Consider the following 15,761-nt stretch of genomic DNA (forward strand, 5'->3'; position numbering starts at 1 on the left):
TATCATTTTATTTACAAAGCACAGATATTGGGAAATATGTGGTGTTTGAAGATTACTAGAGATTATTTTTGTAAAGTTAAAACACTCAATCCTCAACATCGGAGATTCCCTCCAACTTCTTCCTCTCCTAGACAGGACAATCCCTCCCTTTGCTGCATTCCTCCTGGGAGTTAAAACTGAGCTCAAAAAGGCACAAACGGAAAAGTAGTAGGCAAACCGTTTCTTTCCTCATTTGAGGCAAATAGATAAGCAGAAGGATGGGGAGAAAGGAATTATGTTGAATGAGCCTCTGGCTGTTCAATATCTGCCCTTCAGGACAGCAGGTGAAAAGAGAGGAGTGGATAGATGGGTGAAGGTCAGGTGGATGATGGCAGAACAAGGAGGCACAAAGAATAGAGTGCATGAAGAGGTCTTCAAAGAAGAGATAGGCTATAACCTAGATAGAGGTGAGTAGGTGTAGCAATGGGTGTGAGCGGGAATAGGGAATTAAGTCGTTGTGTGAAGGTAAATTAGTAGGGGACATAACTGGAAGAAGGGAATGGAGGAAACATGAGTGATTGCAGTAGGTGACAGAGAGGGAGTCACTGAGGGCCATATTATCCTTGAAGTCAATGGAAAGGAAAATCAGGAGTGTTTAAAGGTAGCTCATCTGCTAGCATCACAGTTTGCACCAAAGTTAAATTTAATTCTATCTCCCATCTACATTACTATGAGGGATTGGCTAGTAAAGGACCCTTATCAACTATGTAAGTGTGGTTTTAGAACTTCTTGTCCTGACCACAATGAAAATGGTGCCAATAGTGGGAGAAAAATAATTAAAGTATACTCCCAAACAAGGCCTAAATGACATGGAATGAAGGAAAACAAAGCCACATTTCACAAAAGCCAGAAACAGATAATTTATTTGTTAGTTACTGCACAATACATTTATGGATACTAAGTTTATGTGTAATTCTTTTACTAATGTTTTTAAACAAACAGGTAAAGCTCATCCTCCCTGCAGAGCCATGCTCAAAGGTAGCACAGGTGGAAGAGTTGAGGCTACAGTGTTATAGCTTTAACTCTAGCCAACACTCCCTTCAATGAGACTCTATGCTGGAGGTGTAGGATCACTAAATTTATCGTAGATCATTTGGTATAAATGGGTCAACTGAAAAGGGCATTTGTCCCATGTATGGTGTGGGCTATGGTTTTGGATCTTAAATCAATAATGCTAACTTTTGCTTCTTATATTTTATTTATTTGTTCAGGAGGTGTGAGCATCACTGGACCAACCAGCATTTACTAACCATCCCAAATTGCCCTTGAAAAGGTGGTGAGCTGCCTCTTTGAACTGCTGCAATAATGTGGAATAGGTACACCCACTGTGCTGTTAGAAAGGGAGTTCCAGAATTTGACCCAGGGATACTAAAGGAAAGACAATATATTTCCAAGTCAAGATAGTGTTTGATTTGGAGGGGAACTTGTATGGTTTGGTGTGCCCATGTGCCTGCTGCCCTTGTCCTTCTAGGTGGTAAAGATTACAGGTTTGGAAGTTGCTGTCAAAAGAGCCTTAGCGAGTTGCTACAGTACACCTATATAGTACACCTTGCTGATGCTCTGTGCCAGTGGTGGAGGGAGTGAATGTTTAAGGTGGTGGGTGGGGTGCTAACGAAGAGGCTCCCTTGTCCTGGATGGTGCTGCTGGAACCACACTCATCCAGGTGACCAAGGAATATTCCCCCCTATGTTCAGGAACAGGTCATCCTGAAAATCTTTTGGAAATCAGGACCCCTGCCTTTATATGGAGATGACTTCTTGCATTATGACAGTTGTTACCTTATTTCCAGCTGCCTTCTTTGTATCTCTGAGAGTTTCATTTGCTCTGTTTAAGGACTCATGCTGTTTCAGAATTTGATCTTCCAAGTTTTGAGCCAGATCTGTCTTTTCCACCAATCTCATCTTCAGCATATTTACTTCCAGATCCAGAGTGCTAACTTGTTCTTCACTATCGTTTACCTAAAAGTAATTACATTTTTTTCATAGTTTATTTTATAGAAGTTATTATATACCCTTAGTTATAACAAATATACAAATAATACTCCACTAAGCACAGATAAGATAAAAGTTGTAATTTGACGCATATGAGTTCTTCCAAGAGCCTTTCATTTGCAAGTGATTTCCACTTGGTAAATCTTTGACTATCTTCTTTTAAGCATAGCAAACATTTTAGCAAAAGTTTCCATCCTGAGATCCAAAGGTTTACTCTATGAAGGTAGAAAACCTGTCTGTATGTATGTTGCCTTTATTACAAAGGCATTGAAGTATATAACTGAAGAAGGCTTACTGCAATTGCAAATGGATTTGGTGAGACCATATCTAGAATACTGTATATGGTTTTGGTATCTTTACCCAACAAAGAATTTTCTAGATTTGGAGCGAGTGTAGCAAAGATTCAATAGACTGGTTCCTGGATTGAGGGGGACTATTCTTTGAGGACAGATTGAGTAGACTGGAAGAATTTCCTTTGAATTTGAAAGAATGAGAGGTGATCTCACTGAAACATAAAATTATTAAGTGGCTTGACAGGGTAGCTGTTAAAACAATATTTTCCTTGGCTGGAGAGTCAGATTCTCAGAATAAGGGATCAGCTATTTTAAGACTGAGATGAAGAGATATTTCTTCACCCAAAGGATTGTGGATCGTTGGAATTATCTACCTAAGAAGGCAGTAGATGCTTAATCGTTGAATATATTCAACATAGAGATTGATAGATTTTTGAATATAAAAGGAATTCAGGGATCTGGGGAGAATGCAGGATGATGGAGTTAGGGGTCAAAGATCAGCCATTAGAGTACTGAATGGAGCAGTAGTATTGAATAGCCATGACCTGCTCCTGCTCCTATGTCTTATTTTCTTGTGTTCTCTCAAGAAGGAAATTACACTCATGAAGTAAGCTGTGTTTTGTAGAAAAAGGCCATTGAGCCCCTCAAACCTATTTCACCCTTCAATAGACTGTGCCTGATCTGCACCTTCACTCCATATACCTACCTTTGCTCCAGATTTCCCAATACCCTCCTCTAAACAAAACCTGCCTCTATCACACTTAAAAATTTCAATTCACCTAGCAAAAGTAGCCTTTTTGGGGAAGTGTATGACATTGTGCTCCACCCTTTCTATGCAGAAGTGCATCCTGATTCCAATCTTCAGTGGGTTGATGTACAGAACAACCATTAGAGTGTCACTGAATATGCTATGGAGCAGGCAAGGAAAAAAATACCAGCAGAAACCCAGGGCGGAATTTAAGTGCAGTAGCGGACAAGGGAAAGGACGTTTTATCTGTCGGCCACAATGGCGGCTTTTCACGCCGTACAGCCCACATCCTGCCTCTTTATTAAAGAATTCCCAGGAAACATGTCATTTCAATGTTGGGCGGGCTCTCAGTCACCCGCCACACCATCACTTAGCCGCTTCCTCACACCAGGCACCATATTTGAAGTGCAGTCCCACGAACAGCTCTCAATGCTTCCAGCTATGACTGCTGCACGGAAGACAGGATGGTCCCAAAAAGCAAGAAGACTGCAGCTCCCAGTTTAATGACGTGTCCCTCGAGTGCCCTTTAGATACTGTGGAGGCCCGCCGTGATGTCATCTACCCCTGCTCTGGCCACAGGAGGGGCAGCAACATCACCAATCCAGCGATGGTCAGCGCCAATGACCTACAAAAGAGGACAGCCGACCACTGCCAAAAAAGGATGAATGATTTTCTCCGTTCCGCCAGAGTAGGTCGCTCTTCTCATCGCTCTCAACTCACACACTCACAAACCCATCACATATCCACATATCCATATCACAGCCAGTTCAAGGGACACCACCATTCACTCCCTCACACACACACCTTCAGTGTCCTCATCCCATCTGTAGGGACACTCACCACCCACACATGCCAGGCATACTTATCATCTGGTCTGGCAGACATCCTGCTTGCACTCTCTCCATCTCTGTTCATGCAGGACAAGCTGGCACACAGCAACAGGGAGAGGTCGCAGACCGGTGGAGGAATGCCTAAAATCAAGGTCCTCACGGACTTTGGGAACAGAGCCATCAGCTGGCCAGTGAGGAACTGGACCGTTCCTGTGCTAATGGTGAGGTTGGGAGTGCTCTACCGAGTGAGGATCCAGCAATCCAATATCCATCAGACAACCATGCTGTGCGTGATATGATCTGTTCCGCAGTCCCGTCATGCTCCAATTATCTCTCCTTGCTTTCGCAGGCACATTTGGGAAATAGCCAGGGCAGTCCATGACCTAAGGCCTCCAATCAAGCCCTGCAGAAACCTCTGCAAAAGAATGTTTCTTACACACACCCTCCACCAGCGTAGAGACACACACCTCAGTGGGACCTAACTTTAGAATACCCTCGGTATCACAATCTGATGAGCACATTGCACTGTCTGCTCCACAGCAGGCAGCAGCAGGGACTTAAGTCTCCTGCACTCAGAGGACTCCCGGAGGCCAGAAATCTGCTGAATCAGAGTCAGATGACAAGCTTCTGCACTCAGTCATGTCTCAGTTGCCGGAGCTGCAAAGGCAATCATGGGAACATCAGGAAGGGATGTCTGCTACACTCCTCAGATTGCAACACACGATGGAAGCTCTGTCTGTCTTCAGGCTGAGGTGATGGCGCTGGCATGCCAATGCACCGAGGTCAACACTGGTAAGATGGTGGCTGCCATGGAGACCTCGGTCCAGGACATCTATCCTGCACTACTGTGCAGGCTGAACTCCATCACTGATGCCATAGTTGGCCTCCAACAGTGTGTACACGACAGGGGTGCAGGCTGCTCAATCTCACTCCAGCTGCCCCTTCTCCTCAAGGAGTCATCCAGATGCCCTCGGGTACCCATAGGGAGGAAGATCAGCAGGTTCACACCCTGGGGACTCTGCAAGCGTCCAGCCCGTCTGAACCCTCGCTTCCTGTGACCTCAGCAGCTCCAGCTCCACAGGCCGAGGAGGGTGCCCTGCCACACAGCAGGACCCCGAAAGCAGGCAGGGGCCCTCCAGGTCTCAGCCCTCCAGATGACACCCGCCAGGGTCATCACAAACAGTGAGTGGTCAGCAGGCTATCTTCACCTCCGCTGTAGATGTTTGGGAAGCAACAAGACATAGCAGCAGGGTTAGGAATGTTAAAAAGATGTAGTTGCACAGATTGGACACGGGTGTTAATCACTTGTACATAATGTTCACTATTGTAAATATACTCCCAAGAATGTCTTCCCTCCACAGCTTCCAACCTCATAGTCTCCCAATCTTGGACAGCCCACTTCTACCTCCTCCTCAAAATCAACAGAAAGGACTGTCCTGGTAGAGCGATCGTGTCCACCTGTTCCTGCCCCACAGAACTGATTTCTTCCTATCTCTCTCCCCTTGTCCAGTCTTTTCCCACCTGCATCTGGGATTCCTCTGATGCCTTACGTCATATTAACAATTTCCAGATCCCTGGTCCTAACCGCCTCCTCTTCACCATGGATATCCAATCCCTCTTTACCTCCATTCCCACCAGGATGGTCTGAGGGCTCTCCACTTCTTCCTTGAACAGAGGCCCGAACAATCCCCATCCACCACCACTCTTCTCCATCTGGCTGAACTTGTTCTCTCACTCAACAATTTCTCCTTTAACTTGTCTTACTTCCCTCAAATAAAAGGTGTGGCTATGGATACCCTCATGGGCCCCAGTTATGCCTGTCCCTTTATGGAAAATTTCTTGTTCCAGTCCTACTCAGGCACCCTCCCACAACTCTTTCTTCGGTACATCGATGACTGTTTCGGTACTGCTTCATTCTCTCATCTGGACCTGGAAAAATTTATCAATTTTGCTTCCAATTTCCACCCCTCCATCACCTTCACATGGTCCGTCTCTGACACATCCCTTCCCTCCCTAGGTGTCTCTGTCCCAATTTCTGGTGATAGACTGTCCAACATTCACTACAAGCCCACCAACTCCCACAGCTACCTCGATTACAGCTCCTCACACCCTGTTTCCTGTAAGGACTCCATCCCATTCTCTCAGTTCCTTCGCCTCCACTGCATCTGTTCCAATGATGCCACTTTCCAAACTGACACTCCTGATATGTCTTCCTTAACCGAGGATTCCCACTTCGTGGTTTGACAGGGCCCTCAATCGTGTCCGACCCATCTCCTTTGCCTCTGCCCTCACACCTTCCTCTCCCTCCCAGAGCCATGATAGGGTCCCCCTTGTACTCACTTTTCACCCCACCAGCCTCCGTATTCATCCTCCGCCATTTCTGCCACCTCCAGCACGATGCCATCACCAAACACATCTTCCCTTCTCCTCCCCTGTCGTCATTCCGTAGGCACCGTTCCTTCTGGGACACCCTGGTCCACTCCTCCATCACCCCAAACACTTCAGCCTCCTCCCACGGCACCTTCCCATGCAACCGCAGAAGGTGCAACAGCTGTCCCTGTAGCTCCTCGCACCTCAACGTCCAAGGGCCCAAACACTCCTTTCAGGTGAAGCAGCACTTCACTTGCACCTCCTTCAGTTTTGTCTACTGTTTTCGCTGCTCCCAATGCAGTCTCCTTTCCATTGGAGAGACCAAACGCAGACTGGGTGACCACTTTGCAGAACACCTTCGGTCTGTCCGCAAGCATGACCCAGAGCTTCCTGTCGCTTGCCATTTCAATACCCCATCCTGCTCTGATGCCCACATGTCCATCCTTGGCCTGCTGCAATGTTCCAGTGAAACCCAATGCAAACTGGAGGAACAGCACCTCATCTTCTGATTAGGCACTTTACAGCCTTCCGAACTTAACATTGGGCAGAATTTTCTGCCTACCGGGCAGGCCCGACCCAATCTCCGGCGGGCGGGGAGCCGATCCCTGTCGGAGAAGCAGGCCCTGCCGCCATTTTAAGCCGGTGGGCCAATTAAGGCCCGCCCTGTGTGACGCCCAGTGGGAAGCGCTATGCGCTTCCTGTGCGGACGGGGGAGATTCCCCAAAAGTGAGAGTGCGCTCTTTCATGCATGTGCACAAAAGAGCGCACATCTCCCTGAGGCCGAGTGCTGCCTCAGGGAGATCGCTGAAAGTTGTACAAATTAAAAATAGAAAAATAACATCCTTAATATGTCCCCCTGATGTGACAATGTCACATGAGATGGGACATGTTCATAAATTTCACCAAAATTTTATTAAACTTTTTTAAAGCCTACATGAAACCTCATCCCACCAGTGGATGAGGTTTCATGTTTTGTCTATTCCCCACTGGTGCTCCTGGCCTGCCCACCAACCTTAAGGTCGGCAAGCGCACAGCTGATTTTACTGCGGGCCTGCCTTCCTGAAGATTTAAATGGGGCGGGGTGAGTCGGGGGTTGCGCCCAACATCATCCCGTGTCATTTTGTGCGTCAGCGAGCGGGCCCCACCCCCCTGTTCGGCGATAGCAAAATTCAGCCCATTGAGTTCAACAACTTCAGATCATGAACTCTCTCCTCCACCCTCACCCCTTTTTATCCCTTTTTTTCAATATTCATTAATCAATTTATTAATTTTTACTTTTTAATTTTTATTTTTTATCCACTTATTTTTATTTAAATTCATTTTTATTCATTGTTTTATCCCCACCTTTTATCCTATTATCCTATTTTCAATCTTTTTTCCCCACCCCACCCCCACATGGCCATCTGTCACTTGTTCATGTTCTTTCCAGAATGCTTATCCTGGTCCGGCTATTATCACATTCTGCTCTCTGACCTTAATGCCACCATCAGCACCTCCTTTAGCCAGTATCACTATCATTGACACCCCTTTATCCTTTTGTCCATGACTTCTCTGACAATCTCTCCTTTGCCTCTATCTGTCACTGGCCTTCTATCCAGCTTCACTTGCTCCACCCCTCTTAAACAATATAAATTTCATTACATTTTTACTTCTCTTTAGCTCTGAAGAAGTCATAAGGCCTCGAAACATTAACTTTTTTTCTCTCTACAGATGCTGTTAGACCTGCTCAGTTTTTCCAGCATTTTCTGTTTTTGTTTCAGATGTTCAGCATCCAGAGTATTTTGCTTTTATCCCATGAATGTCTCCTGCCTATGGCTACTTGTTCTGATGAGCAGTGCTCGTGTCACTCAGACATGAAATCGTGGTTCCTGCAGAAAATAAAGATAGTTGTCTCAATCCAAGGCCCATTTCCTGTGATTTGTGCAGCCTTCAGACCAAAGTGATGCCTGGCCTCACACTCCCTGAACACATCTTTGATGGTGCTTGTCATTGCTGCCGGAATGTTATGGGCAGGCATCACACAATTCCATCCTTTTCTCTCGTGCGCGCCCAGCACCTTTAAGGTGGGCTGGCACCCATTTCTTCAGCATCTGTGACCCGTGAGGCTGGGCTCCTGAAGAGGTCAGGTTTAGAAAGCTGACAAAGGATCGGATGCATTTCAAGTTTCACAGCTGCATTTCCATGATATAACCCTGATCACAGAGCGCAAATGAGCTTCCTTCAGCCAGACAGGAGTCAGACATTCACAAAAGCTACGTGAAGATCTATACAGTGTCCTCATTGCATGTCATCATCATCATCCTGCAGTCGAGTGACTATTAGGGTCTCCATGACAGGAGCTTTATCACAGAGTGTATGTGCGCTGCCATGAGCCAGACTGGAGTCAAATGTTCATAGATGCAATGTGAGGACACATGGTGTCCCCTCACTGCATGTTATCATCATCCTCCACAAATCTAGCAGCTATGAGGGCCTCCCAAATGCACCTGCCTCGTCTGGCTAGTGCGAAGGCCTCATCACTGTCATCATCACCTTTGAGGACCCCCTCACCCTCATCCCCGTTCATGTCCTCCACATCGGAGGAGACGTCCAACTCCTCCAGCTCCTCCTCAATCGGCTCCTCTCCCGATTGTAAAGGGTGCAGCAGGATGCATGACACCCTCTGTGGACTATATTGCAGGGCTCCACCGGGCTGGCCAGGCACCGGAATCTCATTTTCAGCATCCCGATGTTTTGCTCCACTAATGCAGCATCAGCCTCGTTATATCTTGGCTCTGCTGCAGTCTGAGGCTGCTGCACGGATTCCATCAGCCACATCCTCTGCAGGTAGCCCTTGTCCCCAAGGAGCCAACTCTGCAGCTTCTGTGGACCCGAGAAGACTTCAGAGATCTGTGACTGCCTGAGAATGCAGGAGTCATGCACACTCACTGGGAATCGTGTGCAGATCTCCAGGATGCATTTGTGGTGGTTGCACACCAGCTGCACATTCAGCAAATGGAACCCCTTATGGTTGACATAGTTGACCACTTGCTGCAATGGAGATTTGAGCGCCACATAAGTACTGTCGATGGCACCCTGCTCCTTTGGTAACCTGGGGCAGGATTTTCAGGTTGTCAGGTGGGCATGGTTGGCGGGCCCAAGAGCAACCGGGAAATGGTTCACCACCTGCAATTGGCCCCTAACTGCAATTTCACACTGGCTGGCCAATTAATGACAAGCCAGTGTGAACCATGTGCTGAAATGCTCAGCGCTGCCGATGTGGGTATGGGAGGAGGGTGAGCACTGAAGTCTGCACAGGCACGGGGGAGCGCACAATGAAAGCTCCTGAAGGCAGAGAACTGCCTCAGGAACCTGAAGAATTTTAAAATCAAAAATAAAGATTTGGAAATTCTGAAAAAAACGTCCCCACATCAGACTCACTCACATGAACATATACATAATAAAAATTATGTCAAAACATTGTTTTTTGTTAGTTAATGTCAGAAACCTCATCCCACCCGTGAATGAGGTTTCCCCAAAAATGCAAAGGCCGCCTGGCCAATTGAATTGCCCGCCAACCGTAATGTTGGACGGGCAGCAAAAAATCTCTCTTAATTAATAAATTGATGGCCTTAATAGGCCTCCTAATTGTCAGCGGACACACCGCCAACATGCATGCGTGCCCGCCGATTGAAATATCGCGAGTGCACGATGACATCTGGATGCTCGCCAATGTCATTACACGCAATTTTACACCTGATCAGGTCAGGCACGCACCCGCCCAAGGGATATAAAATTCTACCCAAGAACTGGGCAAATCCTATCACTCTTGCATCCTGGATTTCCCAGTCCCGAGTGAAATGCACAAAGTTGTGTGCCTCGTGAAGATGGCATCCATGACCTCAGGGATGCATTTGTGGGTGGGGGCTTGTGATATTCCAGAGGTCACTTTTTGGAGCCCTGAAAGGAGCCACCGGTGTATAAATTGAGTGCCGTGGTCACTTTCACAGCCAAGGTAAGTGGATGCAGTCCATGTCTCCATGGCACCAAATCCTGCAGCAGCTGGCAGATGTGGCTGACCAGTTTCATAGACATGCACAGTCTTTGGCGACACTGGTTTTCGGTTATCTGCAGGAATGTAAGGCAGCCTAGCTACGGCTCGCTGTGGCTCTTCAGCGTCGCGTGTGGGAGCCCAAGATGCCCCTTCTTCCTGAGGGTGCTGCTCCTCCCTCTTCCCACCAGGTGCCTCAGTCGCTCTCTTCTCCTTCATCTCCACTCACTGTATGTCACAAGGCATACAGGTAGGTTACCAGGACCCATGCTCCTGATGTACTCCTCCTGCAGGATGAGAGAGAGATGCGTGGATTAGCTTAGGTGTTCTAAGAACCTCTCTTGGCTAAGTCTGAAGACCCCTAAATGCATCCTGGAGAGTGCTGGCTACTATTTGGATAGCCAGAGTTTGGTATGCTGCATGGCTGCCTGAGCCTCCACCAACCTCCTCCCCATTCCACTTGACTGATCGGTGACAGCTTCATCTACTGGACTGCATGCTGTGCTCTCAGCTCAGGGATAGACATTCTCCTAACATGCACTGCAAGGCTGCACTGTTAGCTTGACCCGGGGTGGGGGGAGACTGATCTAAACCTGAATGATGACATTGCACGGGACTGTGAGTGCCTCCACCAGTGACTGCTCCATGGCCAGCTTTAGCAATGAGACTGTACAACGTGCCAAGTCATCCAGCTGTTCTGCAGTCGACTAAAATGCTCATTAGTTTGCAGTCTGTGCCCGAGGGATGAAAAGTTCAGGAGCACTTAGTGGCAATTTAGTGCCTCTGCATTGCTCGAGTGGGCAGATAAGTTAGAGGCCCGACTCCAAACATGTCAATCTGGCCGCGTCAAAATTGTTTCGGCTGCGGAGGAATAGTCACTTCCTACAAGGTTTCCCTTATGTGTGGTAACTCCCCCCCAGCCCCTCCCCCGCATGTGCTTGTGCATTACCATCAATCGGAGTGCAGCCCTTGCACCCCCCAAACTTGCCTGAACTGCAGGGCAGCCCTTACCCCAGCAAAGCCAGCCAGGAAAAAGTGGCTTGCCTGTGGCCTCTCCTGTATACGCAGCACTTCAACCTTGAAGTCGAACAGGCGACCCTGGCGAACGCTGCGCCACATTACTGTGCACTCACCTCCGAATTCCCCTCGAAGTGCAGGCCACCAAGTGCACACCTTATATATGTTGTGAAATGTGTCGGTGTTTCCCAGCAGAAAACGCACCCTGCCGTTGATGGCCAGGGCTGGTTTCACTGATTTTTGGCCTTCTCCCCATATTTGCCTCTCATGCCACCAAACACACCTGATACCAGCGGGCACAGAAGATTCCGCCCCCAGTTTATGTTCAGAGGTAAAATTGTACAAATATACTGAACAGTAAAAAGAGTTAACAGTCAAAATTGTTGATGGAAGAAAAAAAGACCTGAAGGTGAACTAAGTAACATGCTTAATTTATATAACAAAAAAAATGTTCCAGTTGTATTTACTCACTAAAAGCTAAATCTAACTCCATAACCTTCATTTTCACTTCCTGACATAATTAACCAATGTCTTTTTAAATGAGCTACCTCAATGAATCAGTACTGATTAACTGTGATGAAAGTTAACACACAATTTGCTACATAATTTATGGATGATAAATGCTCCAAAAGATTACTCATCAGTTCAGGAGTATTCCTTGCAGTTACCTTGTAGGAATCAAATTACATATCATTTTGCTGCGAACATTTCAAATATATATTCTTTATATCTGTCTCTCTCAGTATCTGACCATTGTTAATTGTAAGAATGGCAACATTTTTTAAACAAAATACGGTTGGCAATCTGTAATAATTTCAGGCTTTTTATCTACTTTGAAAGTTCAACATTTGTTTTTATTCATTGCTCAATCTATGTTCCCTGCCGTCAAAGTGACATCTGTGATAACCGCTAAAATAACACAGATGATATAAAGAGACATGTGGGTGCCGATTTTAACTCTTAAGCGGCTGTCCATACCAACAGCCATGATTTTGGGGCTATAGCCTTATTTGAATTTAACATGCAAACTGTGGACATGAAAAAGATGTTTCTATACCAGTCTTTAGCATCAGAAATTTAGACAGCTGGGAAGCTGGCAGGAAGTGTTCAGTAGTTGGGGAGGGGGCACAGGCCTGTTCCCAACTCCACAAAAATACAATTTTTTAAAAAATCGGACCATAATTATGTAATTAGGACCCCAACTTGTGTGGAAAAAAGACTACTGTCCATTTAGGTGGATACTTTGACAATCCAGGTGTAGGCATCTTTCAAAATGGCAGGAGCTGGAGTATCAGTGTTAACAAAGCTTTAAATTTGTTAAACACATTTTGAAGCCCTAATTGCCCTATTTTCCCCAAGTGAAAGTCACCCCCCTTGCATTCCTTAAAAATAGCTGACTTTAAAAAAAAATACTGCAAATAACTCTTGTGGAAGTCTGGAGGAACTCACCAGATATAGCAAGAACCAAGTCCAACTTGTAAGGCACAGAACATAGCCTCTTTCATTCAAGTTCAAAATAGTAAGGGAGCAGTGCTGTGTTGCAAATCCCCTATACAAAGGGTTTTTATTTCGCTAGATCAGTTGAGATTTGACACATTACTGGAAGTTATATACTAATATATAATTGGGGAAGATGGTGGCATAGCAGTAATCCAGATACCTAAGCTAATGTTTTAGGAACATAGGTTCAAATCCCACCATAGCAGTTGTTGGAATTTAAATTCAATTAGTAAAATCTGGAATTGAAATCTACTTTCAGTAATGGTGACCATGAATCAATCACCGATAGGTTTTTTATGACTATCTGGTTCATTACTGTCCTTTAGGAGAAGAAATCTGCCATCCTCACCTGGTCTGTTCCAGACCCACAGCAATATGATTGAAACTTAATTGCCCTCTGAAATGGCCTGACAATCCACTCATTTCAAGGGCAATTAGGGATGGCAACAAATACTGGCCTTGCCAATGACAGCCAAACCCCATGAAAGAATACATTTTTTTAAAAGTTGGATGATGTGTAGTGAAGTTGGCACAGGATGGCAAAGCAGCATAATCCTACAGAACAACAGGACCAGGAAGCTGGGATTTTCAGGTCTCAGCTTAATACATTTACTGCACTGTTTCAAGAAAAAACTGGCCCGTAACTTCCATGCTCCCCAGCTTCGGATTTGGCGGGGGTATCCCAAAGATGCGCTGGGCATCCCTCTGGCAAAAGTTCCCAAACAAGGGTTTACACAGAAAGTGCCCAGAAGTGCATACATCCTATGGACAGTTGTGCCGCACTGTGAACCATCCGAAAATGCGATTTAAATCGCAAACTTCGATGGTCCTGCCAAGGCTATGCCAATAGTTACCCAGAAAATATTAGAAGAATTAAAACCTCTTCTAACTGCTGGGTAACTATTGTAAAGACCCAGACCGACTCACAGGACCCCAACCATGCCCCCACCACCCCCACCGACCTCCAACAACCCCATCCCCAGCCAACCTCGGACCCCGAACCCTGACCTTGGACCCTGCCCAGACCTTGAACCCCACGACCTCTGAATGTCCTCATCTCTGCCCTGACGCCCAGGAACCCCCCCCGACTCCAGGGACCCCAACACCGCCCTCTGGGACCCTCCCCCTCGACCTCCGGGACCCCTCCCCCGAACTCCAGACCCACCCCCTACCTCCGGACACTCCTCACCTCCAGGCCCCTCGACTTACAGACCCCCGCCCTGACACCCCCCCAATCTCAGATCCTCCAACCTCCAGGCGCCCCCACACCCCCAGATCTCAGACCCTCCCGATTTCGGGACGCACTTCACTCGACATCCCCCACAGGCTTCGGACCCCCCAACCTCTGGACCCCCAGACCCCTGGACAGACCCCCGCCACCTGACCTCTGGGCACATCACCGGCCCCGACCTCAGGACAACAGCTCCCCACCCAATCTCAGACCCTCCAACCTCCAGAACCCCCCACCGCCCCAGACTTCAGACCACCCCGACCTCAGGACACCCCCCAACTGCCCCAGACCTCGGACCCCTCCCCTGAGCTTGGGATCCCCCCCCAACCTTGGGACGCCCACACCCCCAATCCACGCCGGACCTCGGGACATCTGCCCCCTGCCCCGCCCCCAACCTCAAGACACCCACCCCCTGCTCCGCCCCCGACCTCAGGACATCCATGTCCCGCCCTGCTCCAGGCTTCAGGACGCCGACTTCCCCCCCACTCATGACCTTGGGACGCCCTTCACCTCCCGCCCCCACCACCCCCCGATCTCAGGATGCCCCTAAATCCTATCTACTTACCATAGACACTGGCCTGACAATTTCCCTGGCCCCTTACACTTACCTGTGTTACGGCAGCAAGTGCTGTAAAAATGGGGGCATGTTCTCCTTGAATATGCTAGATCTAGACGTTGCTGGAGCCTGTGAGGAGTCTTTCGCTGCAGGCCCCAAGCAGCTCCAGTGAACGGAAGTGGCTACACAATTTTCAACACTAGGTAAGTGCGCATTTATTTCTTCTAATTTCTGATGGCCAGCACTTTCCGATGCTGGTCGGAAGTTATGTCCATAATGATGCATCAACACAGTCAAACAAACAGCCTGTCTATTAAAAAAAACCTTTATATGAATAAAGCTCTAGGTTTTCTACATATAATCCTATAAAACAGATTTTTTTACTCTTTCACGGGTTGTGTGCCTAACTGGTGAAGCCAGCATTTATTGCCCATTCCTAAGTGCCTTTGAGACGGTGGTGGTGAGCTGACTTCTTGAACTGGTGCAGTCCATGTGGTGTAGGTACACCCACAGTGCTGTTAGGAAGGGAGTTGCAGGATTTTGACCCAGCGACAGTGAAGGAACGATAATGTATTTCCAAGTCAGGACGGTGAGTGACTTGGAGGGAAACTTGCAGGTGGTGGTGTTCCCATCTATCTCCTGCCCTTGTCCTTCTAGGTGGTATAGGTTGTGAGTTTGGAAGATGCTGTCTAAGGAGCCTTGGTAAATTCCGGCAGTGCATCTTGTATATACACACTGCTGCTACTGTGCGTCAGTGGTGGAGGGAGTGAATGCTTGTGGATGTGGTGTCAATCAAGCGGACTGCTTTGTCCTGGACGACGTCCAGCTCCTTCAGTGTTGTAGGAGCTGCACTTATCCAGGCAAGTGAGGAGTATTCCATCACATTCCTGACTTGTGCCTTGTTGATGGTGGACAGGCTTTGGGGAGTCAGGAGGCGAGTTACTCATCGCACGATTCCTAGCCTCTGACCTGCTCTTGTAGTCACATTATTTATATGGCTAGTCCAGTTCAGTTTCTGGTCAATGGTAACGCCAGGATGTTGATAGTGGCAGATTCAGTGGTAGTAATGCCATTGAACATTAAGGGGTGGTGGTTGGATTCTCTCTTTTTGGAGATGGTCATTGCCTGACACTTGTGTAGCGCGAATGTTACTTGC

At 47.4% G+C, this 15,761-nt stretch overlaps 1 protein-coding gene across 1 annotated transcript in view; it reads right to left on the bottom strand.

Moving 5' to 3' along the window:
- The window catches only part of LOC121278804 (filamin A-interacting protein 1-like), a 286,735-nt gene that overhangs the window by 58,597 nt on the left and 212,377 nt on the right, over positions 1–15,761 (bottom strand). Inside the window, exon 11 of the mRNA XM_041189257.1 lies at positions 1,818–1,997. Coding sequence (XP_041045191.1) covers positions 1,818–1,997 — 180 coding nt within the window. The remainder of the gene's footprint in view (positions 1–1,817; positions 1,998–15,761) is intronic.

This window comes from Carcharodon carcharias, chromosome 6 (genome assembly GCF_017639515.1).
Source record: "Carcharodon carcharias isolate sCarCar2 chromosome 6, sCarCar2.pri, whole genome shotgun sequence".
NCBI lineage: Eukaryota > Metazoa > Chordata > Chondrichthyes > Lamniformes > Lamnidae > Carcharodon > Carcharodon carcharias.